Consider the following 17,890-nt stretch of genomic DNA (forward strand, 5'->3'; position numbering starts at 1 on the left):
TTATGGGTTCGAATACCTCATATACTCATGTGAAATACAATTCTTTGCTTATTTAAAAATAATATTTATATAATTATGAAAATGGTTCGCAACTACTCCTTTTGAATAACAATTTTTCCTATTCAAGCGGAAAATAAACCCATTACATTATTATATTCACTCGGACTATTTCAATTTATTAAAAACTTTGCTCAAAAAGTATAGTCCCAAAATGCTCCAAATTAGCTTAAATAGTGTTTTTTTTAAGAAAATAAAATGAAATTTATTTAAAACACAAAGAATCCTAGCAAGCATAAGAAATGTTAGGTTATGAGACTTAAAAGCAACATACAAAGGAAAAATGTCTCGTATATATACGGAACACCCAAACAAACACTCATGTAACAAATACAAACTTCTACAAACAAACCAAAAACACCCTCCCACTGAGGGATCTCGAACAAAAAAACTAAACACCAAACCAAGAAGTCCTCTCCAAAAAACCAAAGTCTAAACGCTTACGCAATAACATAAACAAATCTTTTGTACCAAACCGTTGAAAAACCTTTCCAAAATAATCATCAAACCTACCAAAAATCCATGTAACCGCACCTTAGACAAGCCACACAATCTAACAACCATATATTTGAAAACCCCATCAACAATAAATTCATAGAAGAAAACTCACAACAAACATAACCACCACTAGCCACAAGCGCCACCACCACCACCACCAAAACTACCATTAACCACCACAAAAACCACCATTAATCCTCACCAAAAACTAACACCAGCCACCATTAAATAGTGTTACACACTAGCTGCTTGTTATTTTAAGTTTCCACTTCAGAATTAACTAAATAACAACTAATTACTAACATTTGTCATATTATTTTTATGTAAACATCAAATTATAATGATGTTAAGGTATTTCTAACTCTTCATTTGACGTCATTCACATACTTGAATACTATATATAGGCATTACATGTTACACCTCCTTTTTCTTGATTTTGTACACATTCACTTTGTTTTTCATGTTGATCTGCTTCTGCCTTCTAGTGAATCTTGATTGTCCTTAACCTCTTGTGAAGTATTACCGTGACCATTGTTACTATTATGGTTTCTTTTATCATCTACCACATGCCTCACAACTATTTCAACAGTGTCAAATTCATTGGAGCTTTGTGATGGCACTAATTGATTATTTTTCTTTATCTCTTTACTTTTACCCCACACAACCGCATATAAGCCACATACAATCAACACTGATCCAATAATGCTGAAATTAACAAAAGTAACAAATTTCAAGTGAGCCAATAAATCAGTACATTGTGACAAAAATAAAACTTATAATTTTTTATAAAATAGTTTTACACATTCATCCCTTAACGTATTATTATATCATTTAATAATTTAAAAATATATGACGTATCATACTCATTAACTAATGTGACACTGCATAATTGAATGCATGTGTAATATTTTTTTGTAACAACTATATAGATTATCTCAAAATGAATTGAAAGCAACAAAAAGAAAGCATACCTTCCAAGGTATAGATTCTCATTCAACATGGTACAACTAGCTAAGGCCACAATGACAAGCACTAAAGGGTTAAAAGCAGAGGCAAACAATGGACCTCTCATGTGAACACACCATGAAATTACAACAACCATTGCTCCTGAAGCCACTATACCCTGCACCCAATTCACATGGAGTACCAATCAATAAAGATTTTTTTTGAGGAAATCAATAAAGATTTAAACATTGTTTTCATTATTCTCTTTATATAATTATTAAAAAAGAGAGCATATTTTATGTTAATTATTGAATTATAAAATAAAGGTGAGAGAATATTATGTTAAAATAAAGGCTTAAATACACTTATGATGCTCCTTTTTCTTTTAAAAAAAAATCCTCCCAATTTAACTTTTTTCTCCCAAAATTTTGGTCTCTTGTATCACTTTTAGGTCATTTTTTCATGACGTCACTTATTCATTTATGACGAGAGAATGTTTAATAGACATTTTTTATGACATAAATATTCAATGTTTTTTAATAAGCGTTGTAACATCATTAATATGCCCCATCATAAAAAATAACTAAAAAAATATGAGATAAATGACCAAATTTCAAAAGAAAAAAATTTAAATCAGCGGACCAAAAAACAAGTTTTTAAAATGGAGAACCAAAACTTCATTTTAAAAATAATAGGGGCACCAAAATGCATTTAAACCTAAAATTAAAAAGGTCCTAGAATAATATATTGGGAATTTTAATCTATACTATATATAAAGAAAACATGCTTAAAATACATGAGTTTGGAGTGACTTTTTCATTACCTATTTTACCCTTCATTTAAACTATTTTATTCTTTAATAATATTATTTTAAATTTTAATGAAAAATTAAATCTCCTTAAAATAGAAAATATCTCACTACAATAGAAACAATATTATCAATATTATATAAATTAAATCTCATTAAAATAGAAAGTATCTCACTACAATAGAAACAATATTATTATTATTTTATTTTTTTTTGGTCAGGTAGCCTAGTGGCTAGAATTCACCTTATAAGGTGAATAAGTGGGGTGTCCGGGGTTCGAACCCCGGCCCTTGCATATAATAATGCATTGTCCTACCAACTGAGCTATGCTCACGGGACACAATAGAAACAATATTATCAATATTATATATATATATATATATATATATATATATATATATATATATATATATATATATATATATATATGTATGTATGTATGAAGGGGATAGAGATTTTGGACTGAATTTTCTATAATTCTAATTATACCGTAAACAAATTTTCTTATATTAATGTTTTATTGTTGGTGGTACTAAAAAATATAAAAATTTATATTATATTTGTTAAATTATTGTTGTTATTGAAAAAGATAAACATGATTTTTTGAGTTTGTTATAATTTGAAAGTCACAAATATTTGTACTTATATTTTAATCAAAATTAAAATTTCATATAAAATATTGTTCATAATTTACACGCACTAGCACAATAAAAAAATTGAAAGACAGACACGTTTCGCTAATTATAATAATATAATTATGTTCAAAGTTGACGCATGATAAGTGTATTATATTTAGAGAATTTCTACGGTTTAGTTGTGCAAAACACTGAAGCATTCATTTTTTTCAATAAAATAGTAGAAAATTTCTTTTTTGTTTATATTATTTTGAAGGAAAACTAATGATAAACTAAAATAGAACTAGCTAGCTACTTACTTTGTAGTTCTTGAAAACTCTTCTAATTATTATTTTTTAATTTATTACGAATGTTTTAACCATATACATAAAAATTAGGAAGAAATTGATAAAAAAAAAATTATTTAACACATTAAATACCTTTTTTAGCATATGGAAAATGATCAAGGAAAAAAAAAATCATTTTTTATGAAATAATTCATAAAATCCAAAACAAATATTTAAATGTGATTTTAAGAGCCACAAAAAGAGGTTAGTGTTCCCTCAAAAAAAAAAAAAAAAAGGAGGCTAGTGTTATTTTAGTTTATTATTAGTTTTTCTTCAAAGAAATATTAAAAAAAAGTAATGTTTTAAGTGTAATTTTAGTTCATTGCTATTAACCTGTGAAGCCCGGATACGAGATACGATACGGATACGATACTGCACCGATACGCCGATACGGAAAAATTTCAAAAATCAAGATACGATACGGCTGGGATACGTTAATAAAAAAATTATATAATTAAATGTACAATATAATTATAACCATTTTTTTAATATGCAAATATATTAACAAACACAAGAAACCAGACTCGTAGCACATTAACATAAATATAAATAATATTGATGATTAAGAGAGTGGTCATTAGTCAATTACATACGCAATATATACCAAAGTCGTCCGATACCAAGACTTCGACGGTGGCCAAAGTGGACGGCGACCACTTTGAAAGAAAAAGTTGAAACCCTAATTTCTTAGAAAGGGAAAGATGCAATTGTTTGTGTGGTGTGGTGTGGGTCGTACTGGCACCAAAGAAAGATAAAAGGAATATATATATATATATATATATATATATATATATTATAGTAATATAATGTTTTTATTCTTACTTTTTTTTATAAAAAAAAAACAGAAATCAAAATAATATAAAAAAACACAAGTATCCGTGTGTATCGGGACGTATCGGAAAGTATCGGATAATTAATTTTTAAAAAATAAAATTTAATATTTGGATACTCTCCGGATACGTATCGGGAAGTATCGGGCAGGTATCGGTGCAGGATACGCAGGGGATACAGTACGTCATCCATTTTGAAGTATCGGGGCTCCACAGCTATTAACTATAGCAATGACAATTTAAACATACCGCATAAGCAACAATTAGTAGCCTAATATTCCAACCCAATCTCCACTGACTCAAATCTCTTTCAAAGCATAGAGCAAACATAGTAGAAAGAAGTGACGCCCAAAAAGACATCAACGTTGTACTTGAGTAATGAGTAGGGTATCTTTCATTCATCTTTGCCTGTTCATAAAGTTAAATAAATTAACCAAAATGTATAAATTGACATTAAAAATTTAAAATGTTATTCATTAATTGGCATTGGTAAAAAAATAATTACCTGAATAATAAGCCACAATGCATAAGAGATGGCACTAACCAAGGCATATAGAGAACCCAGAATGGTATTACCAGTAGAGATAGTAGCATGTGAATGTGATTCTACATCGTTTTGGTGATGCAAAAGGTTTAAATGGAATGAACCCATCTTGATTTCAACACCTTTAATGAAAGTTAATATCATTGCTCCACCAATTCCAATTATTGTACCCACTATCTTTGCCTTCCCAGCTTTTGTCCTTAGATTTAATTTTTCCATACTGAAAATATATTTTCCATTAGATAAACCAAGATATATTAACATTGTGATTCAATCTTTTGTTGAAATTAATTGTATGTTAATCAATGTAAAAATTGTGTTTAGGATTCTGTGTGACGTGACATCAACGTGGATAAGTCATGGAGTTACATATTTGCGGTCTCAAATTATCATGCACTTACGATTTCAAGATCCAAAACCATGGTTTACTACTCTTCTTTAATTTGTTTTTTGAAAGCCTCTTCTTTAATTAGTTGAGAACAACATAAGTGTGTTTGTATACTAAGTTATGTCCTTGCACTAACTATACATTTAATTTTTCAAGTTGATACAAAAATGGAAGATATAAAAAAAGAAGAAATTAATAAAATTTAACAAAAATTTACTTTCTTATACAACATTATCTTAAAGATATTTTACATTGTCAACCAATCATAAATTACTACATTATTAATCTCTAAACTACCTAAAAAAAGTAATCTCTAAATTATATAAAATATCTTTAAAGTACATGTAAATATCCATCGACTTAGCTCTTAACATATCTTAATATATAGCGTGACTGAAGTAAGAAATTTTATATATTTTAATGTAAAACTTTTAATTTTATAGTTTATTCTTTAATGTTAACTCTACATTAAAAACTACACATATGATGTATGATAGTAACTTGCAATTGGTTGACATAAATGAGACTTAATACTTACCCTAAGGAAACAGCCATGATAAAGGTTACAGCTGGTACAAGGTTGGCCATTGCGGATGCAAATGTTGCTGAAGTTAAAGCCAGCGATTCTAAGTAGAAGTTTTGGACAAATGATCCTCTACATATCAAAACCAAAGCCAACCAAAGCCTTAGCCCCTTTAAATAAAGTAACAATTAATTAGAAAGAACATGAATATGTAAACTAAGAAATATAAATTGACACACAGTAAAAATAGTAATTGAAAGTAAGTCACTGCCCTATTTTTTTTGTATAAGTAATATATTACACACATGCACACACTCACGCACACATACGCGCTCACAAACACGCACACACATATATCGAAACTCCAACACGAGTTGAGATCCTCTCAATTTATCGTAAAAAAACAAATGGTTCAATTAATGCGAGAGATAGACTCATTAAGGAGTTTGGTGAGTCTCACATTTAGTGGGATCCATATTTAACGGACCTTTTAAATTTTTGAGTTTTTTTCTCTCATAAATGGAGCCCTAAGTTTCTTTGAGAAATGGAGAGGATATGATCTTGATTTCTCCGACACACCTCAAGACCACCTCTGGCCATTGTGATGTTTCTGCTTGGTGTTTTTTTAGGAACCAAGACAAGTAGGAGGACAACACAATTATGTATTTTCACCACTTCTAGATTCATACTCGACATTCAAAGAGCAAGCTTGGTTCAAAGGATAATTAAGGAGCAAGCTAACATAACATAGTAAACAACATAATTACATACCCAAACAAACCGCAAAGAAAAGACTGAAACAGTACGGTCCATGTCAACTTTGTCCTCTTCTTCCTGCATGTATCATCCAATTAACATAAAGAATAGTATTTATCATTCTCTTGTGTTTCAATTAGCGGTGTAGTGTAACTATAGTATTAATGTGTTCACATTATATATATTTCTCCACATTCATAATCTGTATATTTGGTGTAATGAATGATAAATGAAATAACCTTTCAAGAATGAAAGCAAGTGGAGCTATGAAAAGAGTTGCAAATATAAAACGGTAGGCAACAACAACCCTTAAGTTCATGCCATCATTTACAGCAAGCTTGTAGAGAACATTAGCAACAGCAAATGCTATTTTCACCAATATCATTAACAACGTTGGCTTCAAACCCTTCATCATATTAACTTGAAAGAAACAATGTGTTGAAATTTGACCTAATTAATTAAGACACTGTTCATTATAGCTATGAAGGAGGGATGGGTATTTATATATGGTGTTGTGAATGAACATTTTTCCAAAGCTGAAGTAATTAAAGCGGTTGTGTTTGTTGGTTTTCCACGTAGTAGCTTTCTCTATTTGACACATGCAAAATTCGTCAATAGTATTACTCCCTCCCTCTAAACACTTTTTTCCACTAAAAATTGTCTTTAAATGTAAACTCTTTTTCAAATTACAAGATACATTTATTATTTTTTCCTTAACATAAATTAATACTACTAACTTTGTCTTGGAATATGAAAAATCAAATTTAATACTCCCTCCGTCTCACAATTATTGTCTCTTTAGCATTTTATCTTTATCTCAAAATAATTGTCACTTTATAATATCAATGCAGCATTTATTATTTTTTTTCACTAATATACCCTTATTTATTGAATTACATCCAACTAATTACTCAACTAACTACAATTAATAAGGGTGTTTTAGTAAATGCTACTAATTTTACCATTGGAATCAACACAATTAATTATTTCCTTAATAACCGCGCACAAACCTTAAACGACTAATATTGCGAGACGGAGGGAGTACTATAAACAAATGACAGTTTAATAATATTAACAGAAAAAATAGATACATTGATTGCACTAACTACTTTTCTTAAGAAATACTCCCTCCGTCCCAAAATATAAGCAAAAATTGGTCAATGAAAGTTAATGTATTTGGTACAAATTTTTAACCAAATACATTAACTTTTGTTGATCAATTTTTGCTTATATTTTGGGACGGAGGTAAAAAATGCTTACATACAACAAGAACCGAAGGAATACTACCAAAAATTGCTTCTATGCATGCTTGATGTTTTTATTTATTTTAATAATGCATGCTTGAAACTATATGCATGAAAATTAGTGATGAACTTAATTTGTCAATTGCCCCCTCTTCGATAATAACTCCACCAAATTAATGATATCTGCTGTGTTTTCTTTTTCCATACCAATCAATCAACCGGTACTCCCTCCAACATGTTCGAAAAAATCAATGAGCACACAGAGTAGTCAACTGTACTGCTAAGAGCACCCACATCCATGCCACTCTACATGGTGGTATAAATGAGTCCCACGTAATACTTTATATTATTTTACACTTCTCAATTATTTAAACCACTCAATTACATTTTTTAAATATCCATACCACTCATCTAAAACTCAAAATTGGGTCCCACTTAATCACACAATACACCTCAAATTTATAGTATAAAATCACTTTCTAATTTTATACTCCCTCCGTTTCAAAATGAGTGTCGCTTTAGCCAAAAAAAATTGTTTCAAAATGAGTGTCGCTTTCAGTTTCCAATGCAATAATAACTTTTTCTTTTCAATTGTACCCTCCAATTAATACTCTGTACACTACTTCCAAAGTATTACTTTTAAAACTAACCAATAGTTAATAAGGATAATTTGGTAAAATAACCATTCTCTTTCTTTTAATCATTGCATTTCTTAATATGTGTGTAAACACCTAAAACGACACTCATTTTGAAACGGAGGGAGTATTAAATTTTGCATCAAAAAACAAGAAAAGGAACCGTGGTAATACATTACCACCCAACTTGTTGGAAAACGTAATATTCTGGCACACTGTTTGACAAATTTTGCAAGACACGCTAAAAAGAGCACCGATGTTTATGCTCTAATTACTCTATCTGTTATCAATTACTCCTTTTATCTCATAATATTAGTCGTTTAAGATTTGTGCACGATTATTAAGTAAATAATTAATTGTGTAGATTTCAATGGTAAAATTAGTGGTATTTACTAAAACACCCTTATTAATTGTAGTTAGTGGAGCAGTTAAGTTGGATGAAATTCAATAAATAAGTGTATAATAGTGGAAAATAATAATAAATGTTGCATTGGTATCATAAAGTGACAATTATTTTGAGAAAAAAAATGCTAAAGATACAATAATTGTGAGACGGAGGGAGTATAAGTAAATTTAACTTTTTAGATTCATTCAATTAATGATGTATGTGATCTATATTATGGACTAGATAGATCATTAATTGAATGAACCTAAAAAGTCAAATTTGTTTATACTTCTTCGTAAGCAATTCTTACACCCCGACACTTATTGAAAATTATCATCATATCATACTTATATCTAATCCTAATTAACATTGCAATGACCACTCTAAACCATAAACCTAAATTTTTAGGCGCCAAACAAGCAAGGCCGTTGGATCTCATGCCTTAGGCGCGGCTATCATCTCAGCCCTTGATCTAATCTGAATTCAAACTCTCATTTTCCCATGCAATTATGACACTTAATGCTCTTTGTGATGACTTTCCACCTTTCCCAAGTACATTAAATGGTGTTATCTCAGCCCTTGATCTAATCTGAATTCAAACTCTCATTTCCCCATGCAATTACGACACTTAATGCTCTTTGTGATGACTTTCCACCTTTCCCAAGTACATTAAATGGTGTTATCTCAGCCCTTGATCTAATATGAATTCAAACTCTCATTACCCCATGCAATTATGACACTTAATGCTCTTTGTGATGACTTTCCACCTTTGCTAAGTACATTAAATGGTGTTATCACAACCCTTGATCTAATATGAATTCAAACTCTCATTTCCCCATACAATTATGACACTTAATGCTCTTTGTGATAACTTTCCACTTTTCCCAAGTACGTTAAATGGTGTTATTGTTTCCCAAGCATTTGGGAGGCTTCAATATCTATTTTGCGATGTTCAAGGTGGCTTTCATTAGCCACAGCAACTCACAATTCTTCATCTAATCTCTCTCAAACACTCCTCTTCTTAATCAGTCTCATAGAACTGCAATATGTTCATCTTAATGTTTCCACTTCCGGCCACATCCACAAACCATTGCGAGAACCATGCGATTAAGAGTGAACACATCCGGAAGAGAAGAGAATTTTACATCATATCTAGATCTCGAACTCGAAATCATATGCATCTCCATATGTTGGTTTCAATCCAAGAAAACAAATTGAATTTGTTGACCTAATTCCATTTCTCCAGGTACTCAATCTATCTCTATCTGTTGTATGCTATTTTGTTAATTTCAAAATAAAAAACTTGTGTTTCTTTCGGTTTCGTTTGAGTTAATGTTAACTTACTTACTTATGTTTTGTTTTTTGTTTTGTTTTATCAGGTAAACAATGATGTTGTTGTGAATGAAAAGTGGAAAAAAGAATGGTGATGTTCTGTTTACAACTGGTTTTTGTTAAAGAATTTCGAAATTACGAATAAAACTACATGTTTCGACAAAACACTAATCTTTGTATCAGTTGAATTAGATGATTCCATTGAGGATCGTTAGAGTTGTGATCGAACTTGATGCTCGCCATGGCCACATTTCCAATCACGGTAAATTTTTCTATTATACCCTTTGTCTAACTTAAATCACAATTTTCATATTTTGCAGGTGAGGCTGATATTTCCTATCTGTAAATGTATATTAAACTTGAATTGAATTTAATTTGTTTTATGAGTTAATTTCTCCATGCTCAATTACTATGTTTCAATCACTATTTTAAAGTGTGTCTCTAATCATGTGTTTTTCTTCTTTAAGAGTTTCGATTGAAAAATGGTGTCTTTTTAGAGTTCTTTAAGAGTTTAGATAGAAAAATAGTGTCTTTTTAGAGTTCAGAAATGAATGCAACAGATCTAAGTTTCAACCACATGGACAGATGTTCTAATAATAACCTTTATAATTGATTTTTCTGCGTTTAGATGAGGCTGTTAATGTCACGTATGATTTTGAAAATGTGAACACGTCTGATTTTGAAAATGTTAACATAAGTGATGAGGTTGTAAATGACAATGATGAACCCAACTTGGGCATGGATTAGTCTGAAGCTGCAGTTGTTAGAGTTAACACCCTACATATCAGTTCTCCGATATTGGCTTCTAAAAGCCCGTTCTTCTATAAGGTAGACCAACATCTCTATATCTTTATATTGTACATTGTATAGTTCTGCCAAAAATTTGTTTTCTTAGCAGTGATTATTCACCTTTTGCTACTTTTTTTCGAATGGGATGAGGGAATCAGAACTGAGAAATGCCACTCTCAGGATTAATGCCTCTGGTATAAACATTGACACGAACTTTTTATAGCTTTATTTCATTTTAACGAGATAGTTTGAATCTTAGATCAGTTGCATTACATGATCTGTATTGAAATTTTTAGCACAATTATTCTCTTATTGTAACGCCCCATTTTTATTCTAATATTTTAGTAGAGGTGTGAATATTTTTATATGACTTTAATTGCTATATATATATGATTTTATGTGAAATATATGTTTTATATGATTTTTATATGAAATATGTTATGATGCTATTTATTATATGAATATTGGGGTTGTGTATTATTTAAATGAATGTTGTTATTATTGGATAGAAATAATATGAGAAATAGAAATATTATAGAAATAGTATTTATTTTTGGTTAAGGGGAATTAAGTGGAAATTAATAGAAATTAAGGGAGTTGGGTGAGAAAAGAAAAGGGAGATATTTTTGAAGTAAAAGAAAGAAAAAGGGAGAGAAACATTTTCACGTAAAAACATTAGAAGAAAACTGGTTTTGGAGAGAAAACCTAGAAGAGGCCAAGAGAGAGCTAGGAAGGAATCGATTGCGGTAGCTTGACGTTTGGTGTTGCTGAATTAAGGTAAGGGTGGGATTCCTTTCAATAATCATGGTATATAATTCTGAAATTTGATGAATTGTTGTTCTTGGTTTTAGGGTTAGAAGTTTTATGTTAATTGAAGAAAATATGATGAATGGTGTTGTTTGAGGCATGTTTCTATGTTGTTTTAGTTACTATGTTGTATATAGAACCTGTAAACATTGTTCTAATTCATTTTGGGTGATTAGGGGATCAGAAAATGGGTTTTTGGGGTGAAAATGGTGTTAAAATCGTAACAGTAGATGAAAAACTCGCCAAAAATTCGCTATTAGCGTAACCCTCTGGAACAGTTACGCTATTAGCTCAATTTTCGCTATTAGCGAAATTGTCCAGTGACAGCATTTTCTGTTTCGCGTTCTTGTGTCTTTTTCACCCGTTTCTATTTTGAATTAGCTTTAGGTGTAAACATAAAAGTTGTAGATAATTGAGTTAGCTTTCTAATGGCTTTGGAGTGACTAGAAAATTATTTGTAGATTTAGAGTTATGATGAAAATAGTCCAAGTGGGTCTTCAGAAAATTTTAAGAAAACTTAGCATAATTAATCTCTAGTTAGTCCAAAAACTTATGGTTGGTTTCCCAACTTCAAACTTAAGTGTTAGGGATTTAGTTGAGGTGTTTATGGATATTTGACTTATGTTCTATTGATCAAAACTTAATTGCTTTTGGGGGATGTTTTAGACTTTGAGATGAATGTAATTGATTTATATATATGTTATGTTGTTGATTTCCGTTGTTGATGTCGTTGTATCATCTGATGTCGAAGTCGGGGAGTGTGTCATAATTGTTTTAGGCACATATGTTGTTGTTGCAGTCGCTGTTGAAGTTGTATGTTGATATACACAAGTTGAGTCCATTTGCATACTCACAATTGTTGGGGGCTTATGCCCTGGAATGTTCATCATTCAACCCGTTGGGGGCTTATGCCCTGGAATGTTTATCATTCACCTGTTGGGGGCTTATGCCCTGGGATGCTTTAACCATCCAAATTGTTGGGGGCTTATGCCCTGGAATGCTTAGCATTCAACGCGCGTAGATTGGTACCACCTGCATGATGCATTAGTTGTTGTTGTCGTTGTAGCATTGTCGAGTTGTTGTCGTTGTCGAATTGTCGAGTTATCGGTGTCGTTGTGGATAATGTTGTTGTTGTTGTTGTTGTTTTACCCTGTTGCCGAAAAATGATTATGTTGTTGTTATATGTATTCTTTATATACATTATTAATGATGCATGTTGTGATATATTGTTATTTTCAATAATTTGATGAATTATATATTATCATTATTGGATAAGTTTCTCACCCCTTCTGCGTATATGTTGCCTCGACCGTGGGTAATGTGCAGGTAATGATGGCTTGTAGGTTGATTGGCTCAAGTGTCTAGGGCTCTGATACATATTAGGATGGGGATCGTCGCGAGTGTCTTCTCATTTCTTTTATGTATCACATATTTTGGAAAAGACTTGCTATTAGAATAAAGTTGAATTATGTTGTGGCCTTATGCCAAGACTTTTATTGATGTTGAATTTGGTTGAATTTATATTTTAAAGAATTATTCCGCTGCAGTTTGTAAGATAATTTAAATGTCGGTTTTTAAATAAATAGACAATTTTCTATTATGAAATTTTGAAAAGTAGTGTGACACTCCGTTGTGTGATTACTCTGATTTTATTTATTAATATTAATTTGTTGGGAGAACGGGGTGTTACACTTATGAGTCATCATCTGAATAAGTTATTTGAATTTTTAGCATATAGGACTGTACACTAGAGATTTTATATTCATTATTAAATTCTCTCACATCAGATTTATTTCATATTGTTAATAACTTTTGCTTTGTTATGTTGATAAAATGACTATATTTACTCTTTTGATTGATTCTTTGCCTATGATTTTTATTCTTATACTCCATGAGAAATGGAGTATACTTTTTTTGTCAAGTTTGTGAAGTTGTTCCACGTATATTGAATGGATCACAAACATATTTAGTTTGCTTTCCTTTCACTAATGTTTTACTCATACCATTCATTCTCTCATTTGTACTGAATACTAATCTTAACACCCTTTCCCTGCATAATGAGAGGAAAATGTTTTCTTTGCCAATAACCTTCAATTAGCTATTTTATTCTAATTAGATTTTATTGAATTAATCCATAATCTTATATTTCATTTCCTGTAGTGTATTTGCTTTAGATATTGGCTTTTCACAAGTTCCATTAGACCGTTGATCTTTTGTTATAAAAGAATAAGCCAATAGTCTCTCTATGCATTTCTACACTAATAGTGTACTCATTTATATTGTAGTGAATTCTATTACAACACAAGGAAGAAACTCAAGTGGTTTTTGTAACACCCCGTTTTCCCAACATAAAAATTTCATTTAAAATCAGAGTATTTTAATCACAACGGAATGTCACATACTTCATTTAAATCATAAAATGGATAATAATAATTATCCTTCAAATTCAACATCATGAAAAATCTTAAACTATTGCAGCGGAAAATAGTTCAACATTTAAAAGTCTTGGCACGCAGGCCTTATTGAAAAATCTCATAAAATTAGTTCATAAAAGAGACACGTAAGGAATAGAAGTAAAAGCAAGCCCCCATCCCGTTACGTATCAGAGCACCTAGACACCAACTGAGAGTCCACTCATGAACGCCTCTAATCTTTATTACCTGCACATTACCCACGGTCGAGGCAACATATACGCAGAAGGGGTGAGATTTCATAGTCAATACATTAAGCATATAATCCAATAAAATGCATTTAACAACTTAAACATTAATAACATGTCAACAATTAACAATCAGTATATTTTTCATTTCATAACAATTACAATCATCAAATATCATTACTAATTTTCATCACAAATCATAATCAACTTAACACTCAGCTTGACGACACAACTCATCTTTGACCATGCAACTCTATCAACTCAACAACAACTCGACAACACAACTCATCTTAGACCATGCAACTCTATCAACTCAACAACAACTTGACAACTTAACATCATGAACTTCTTGATATGCAAATGCATGTGGTACCAATCAACAACAAATGAGCATAATAGGCTCTTCAACGTGTGAGCACAAAGGCTGCCGGGCCTAAAGCCCCCAACTTTAATGAGCACAAAGGCTGCCGGGCCTAAAGCCCCCAACTTTAATGAGCACAAAGGCTGCCGGGCCTAAAGCCCCCAACTTTAATGAGCACAAAGGCTGCCGGGCCTAAAGCCCCCAACTTTAATGAGTATGCAATGGACTCAAACTTCCAGCAACTTAGACGACATCATGAACGACTCATACGACTCATAATCATGGACAACTTCTTAATTTCTTGCAACATAGACCGACTCATGCAATCTCAAGACATTAAAGGTCAGCAGCAATGAACAGCAACAGATTTACAACATATAACAGTGTTGGAATATCTCAACATCATTTAAGGAATGGATTACATCAACATAATATCATAAAAACATCATAACATTATTCATGCAACATTACTAATCATTTCAGTCATATAAACAGACTTCTGTAACATCTGGAAACATTCTAAATCACCCTCATTCTTACTTCTAAGGTCAGCTCAAGACTATACGTGCGAAAGGATCGCATCGGGACAATTTTGGGCAACTAACAGCCTAACTCGCAGTTGCGAGTAACTTCACTCGCAATGGCGAGCAAAGTGTGCATTCTAGGTTCCTACGTATTTACTCGCAGTGGCGAGTTATTCTGTTCGCAGTTGCGAGCTCACAGGTCACTCGCAGTTGCGAGTTGTGTTGCTCGCAGTTGCGAGTTCTGGGTTCTAGCTCGCAGATGCGAGTGTTCTTGCTCGCAGGTGCGAGCGATGAATGTCAGTACGGCCAGAAACCTAAAAATCACAACTTTTCACCTATATTCATGATTCCTTCATCCAAATAGCATCTAATTATCATCTTAAGTCATATCTAAGGTCTGTACACTAATTTTGCATCAATCTAACATCTGTTCTTGATTCATTCATCAAAATTGATCCTAAACCTAATTCTCAATTCTCACCAAAACTTAACCTAATCATGCTAAATTCATCCTATAGAATTATACCCTTAATAATATTAAAAATTAGTCTCACCCTTACCTGATAATAGCAGAATCGCAGCTCTCCTTGGTTCTTCTCTCTTTCTGACTTTTTCTCCCAAAAACGTACGTACTACTTTTCTTAACTTATGTCTGTCTATTTATCTCTCCTAATTACTCTTATCACTACTAATTGCTCATCTCACCACACAGCCCAATTTTTAATATTTTTATTTTATTTGTCAAATCTTATTTTATTTAATAATAAAATAAGTCATAACAACCTAGCAACTTCACCACAACAAAATACTCCACATTATGCAGTTATAAATCATATAACCCACTCAACTTCATGAATCATAAAATTCACACATATCAATCATGAAAATCACGTAAATCATATATATAAATATATTTTTAAATAATCGAATAATTAAGACGGGCGTTACAACTCTCCCCAACTTATAGAATTTTCGTCCTCGAAAATTTACCTCAAGCAAACAACTCTGGATAAGACTCCATCATCTTACTCTCTAGCTCCCATGTCAGGCTTTCACCAGTCGTTCCACTCCAAACAACTCTCACTAGAGGTATCTCCTTGCCTCTCAACGTCTTCATCTTGCGATCATCAATCCTCAAGGGTAAGGTCTCCACCGTAAGGTTGTCTCTAACTTGCACATCATCACTCTGAATCACATGGGATGGGTCTGGAACATATTTCCTCAGCTGCGACACATGAAACACATCGTGCAAATTCGATAAATGCGGTGGTAAGCCAACTCTATAAGCCACCGTGCCAATTCTCTCGGATATCTGATAAGGACCAATAAACTTTGGAGTCAACTTCTTTGACTTCAATGCTCGACCGACACCGGTCGTTGGAGTAACTCTCAAGAACACATGGTCTCCCTCTTGAAACTCAAGGTCTTTATTACGCTTATCATGGTAGCTCTTCTGTCGACTCTGCGACGCTTTCATCTTCTCTTGAATCATCTTCACCTTCTCAGTAGTCTGTTGAACAATTTCTGGTCCTAGAACCACACTTTCACCGGTCTCAAACCAACACAACGGAGTCCTACACCTCCGACCATACAAAGCCTCGAAAGGTGCCATCCCAATACTTGAATGATAGCTGTTATTATATGTGAACTCTATTAACGGGAGATGACTATCCCAAATCCCACCTTGCTCAAGTACACAAACTCTCAACAAGTCTTCGAGTGACTGAATCGTTCTTTCCGACTGACCATCTGTTTGAGGATGATAAGCCGAACTCAATCTCAACTTAGAGCCTAAAGCCTCTTGCAAACTCTTCCAAAATCTAGAAGTAAATCTTGGATCTCTATCTGACACGATGCTTGAAGGAACACCATGCAATTTCACTATGTCTCGAATATAAATCTCTGCCAACTGAGCCACAGGAAAACTAATATTAATCGGAAGGAAATGTGCCGACTTCGTCAATCTGTCAACAATCACCCAAATAGCGTCATTTCCCTTAGGAGTATTCGGCAAACTCGTCACAAAATCCATGGATATACTATCCCATTTCCATTCTGGTACATCTAACGGTGTCATCAACCCAGCAGGTTTCTGATGCTCTACCTTCGACTTCTGACAAATCAAACAAGAGTACACAAATTGTGCCACATCACGTTTCAATCCTGACCACCAAAACAACTTCTTTAAATCATGATACATCTTTGTAGCTCCTGGATGAATGCTCAAGCTACTCCTATGACTCTCTTCCAGAATCATCCTTTTTATCTCATCATTGTCTGGAATACAAATCCTACCTCGGAACCTCAACACACCTTGATCATCGACTTTAAAGTCACCATCTTCAGTTTGATTACTAGCAACCAACAAATCCACAAACTTAACATCAACCTTCTGTGCATCTCTAATACTTTTCAAGAAATCGTTATCAATTTTCAGCATTCCTAACTTAACGCTCCGAGACGACATTTCACAAACTAAGCTCATATCTCTAAATTGTTCAAGTAATTCAAATTCCTTCACCATCATAGCAGACATATGTAAACTCTTCCTACTTAAGGCATCCGCAACAACGTTAGCTTTACCCGGATGGTAATTCAAGCTAAAGTCATAATCTTTCAACAATTCGAGCCACCGCCGCTGTCGCATATTCAATTCTTTCTGATCAAACAAATACTTCAAGCTCTTGTGATCACTAAACACCTCAAATCTCGAACCATACAAGTAATGTCTCCAAATCTTAAGGACAAATACGACTGCAGCTAACTCAAGGTCATGAGTAGGATAGTTTCGTTCATGAGTTCTCAACTGTCTTGATGCATAAGCAACAACTTTACCATCTTGCA

At 32.4% G+C, this 17,890-nt stretch overlaps 1 protein-coding gene and 2 long non-coding RNA genes across 4 annotated transcripts; 2 read left to right on the forward strand and 1 right to left on the reverse strand.

Moving 5' to 3' along the window:
* Nucleotides 1-284: 284 nt before the first annotated feature.
* LOC146943418 (WAT1-related protein At1g68170-like) lies at nt 285-6,782 on the reverse strand. Of its 2 annotated transcripts, none has more exons than XM_085741682.1 (7): nt 6,550-6,782; nt 6,326-6,388; nt 5,570-5,686; nt 4,605-4,863; nt 4,349-4,507; nt 1,527-1,678; nt 285-1,260 (listed from the first exon to the last, which is right to left on the reverse strand). In XM_085741682.1, the coding sequence occupies exons 1-7, from the start codon at nt 6,723-6,725 to the stop codon at nt 1,014-1,016; spliced, it is 1,173 nt and encodes a 390-aa protein (XP_085597808.1). In that variant the 5' UTR covers nt 6,726-6,782; the 3' UTR covers nt 285-1,013. The 2 variants fall into 2 exon arrangements, with proteins under 2 accessions (XP_085597808.1, XP_085597809.1); XM_085741683.1 differs by having other exon boundaries at nt 817-1,260; nt 5,570-5,724; nt 6,550-6,687.
* Nucleotides 6,783-9,430: 2,648 nt separating this feature from the next.
* Nucleotides 9,431-10,389, forward strand: LOC146943419 (uncharacterized). Its single transcript, XR_015028095.1, has 2 exons — nt 9,431-9,820; nt 9,954-10,389. It is a non-coding gene; the product is annotated as an uncharacterized LOC146943419 (long non-coding RNA).
* A 738-nt stretch (nt 10,390-11,127) lies between these two features.
* Nucleotides 11,128-13,107, forward strand: LOC146943420 (uncharacterized). The gene is made up of 2 exons (XR_015028096.1): nt 11,128-11,472; nt 12,829-13,107. It is a non-coding gene; the product is annotated as an uncharacterized LOC146943420 (long non-coding RNA).
* The last annotated feature ends 4,783 nt before the right edge of the window (nt 13,108-17,890 follow it).

This window comes from Medicago sativa, chromosome 2 (assembly GCF_051527215.1).
Source record: "Medicago sativa cultivar Bolivia chromosome 2, Bolivia_mono, whole genome shotgun sequence".
In the NCBI taxonomy this organism is placed as follows: Eukaryota; Viridiplantae; Streptophyta; class Magnoliopsida; order Fabales; family Fabaceae; genus Medicago; species Medicago sativa.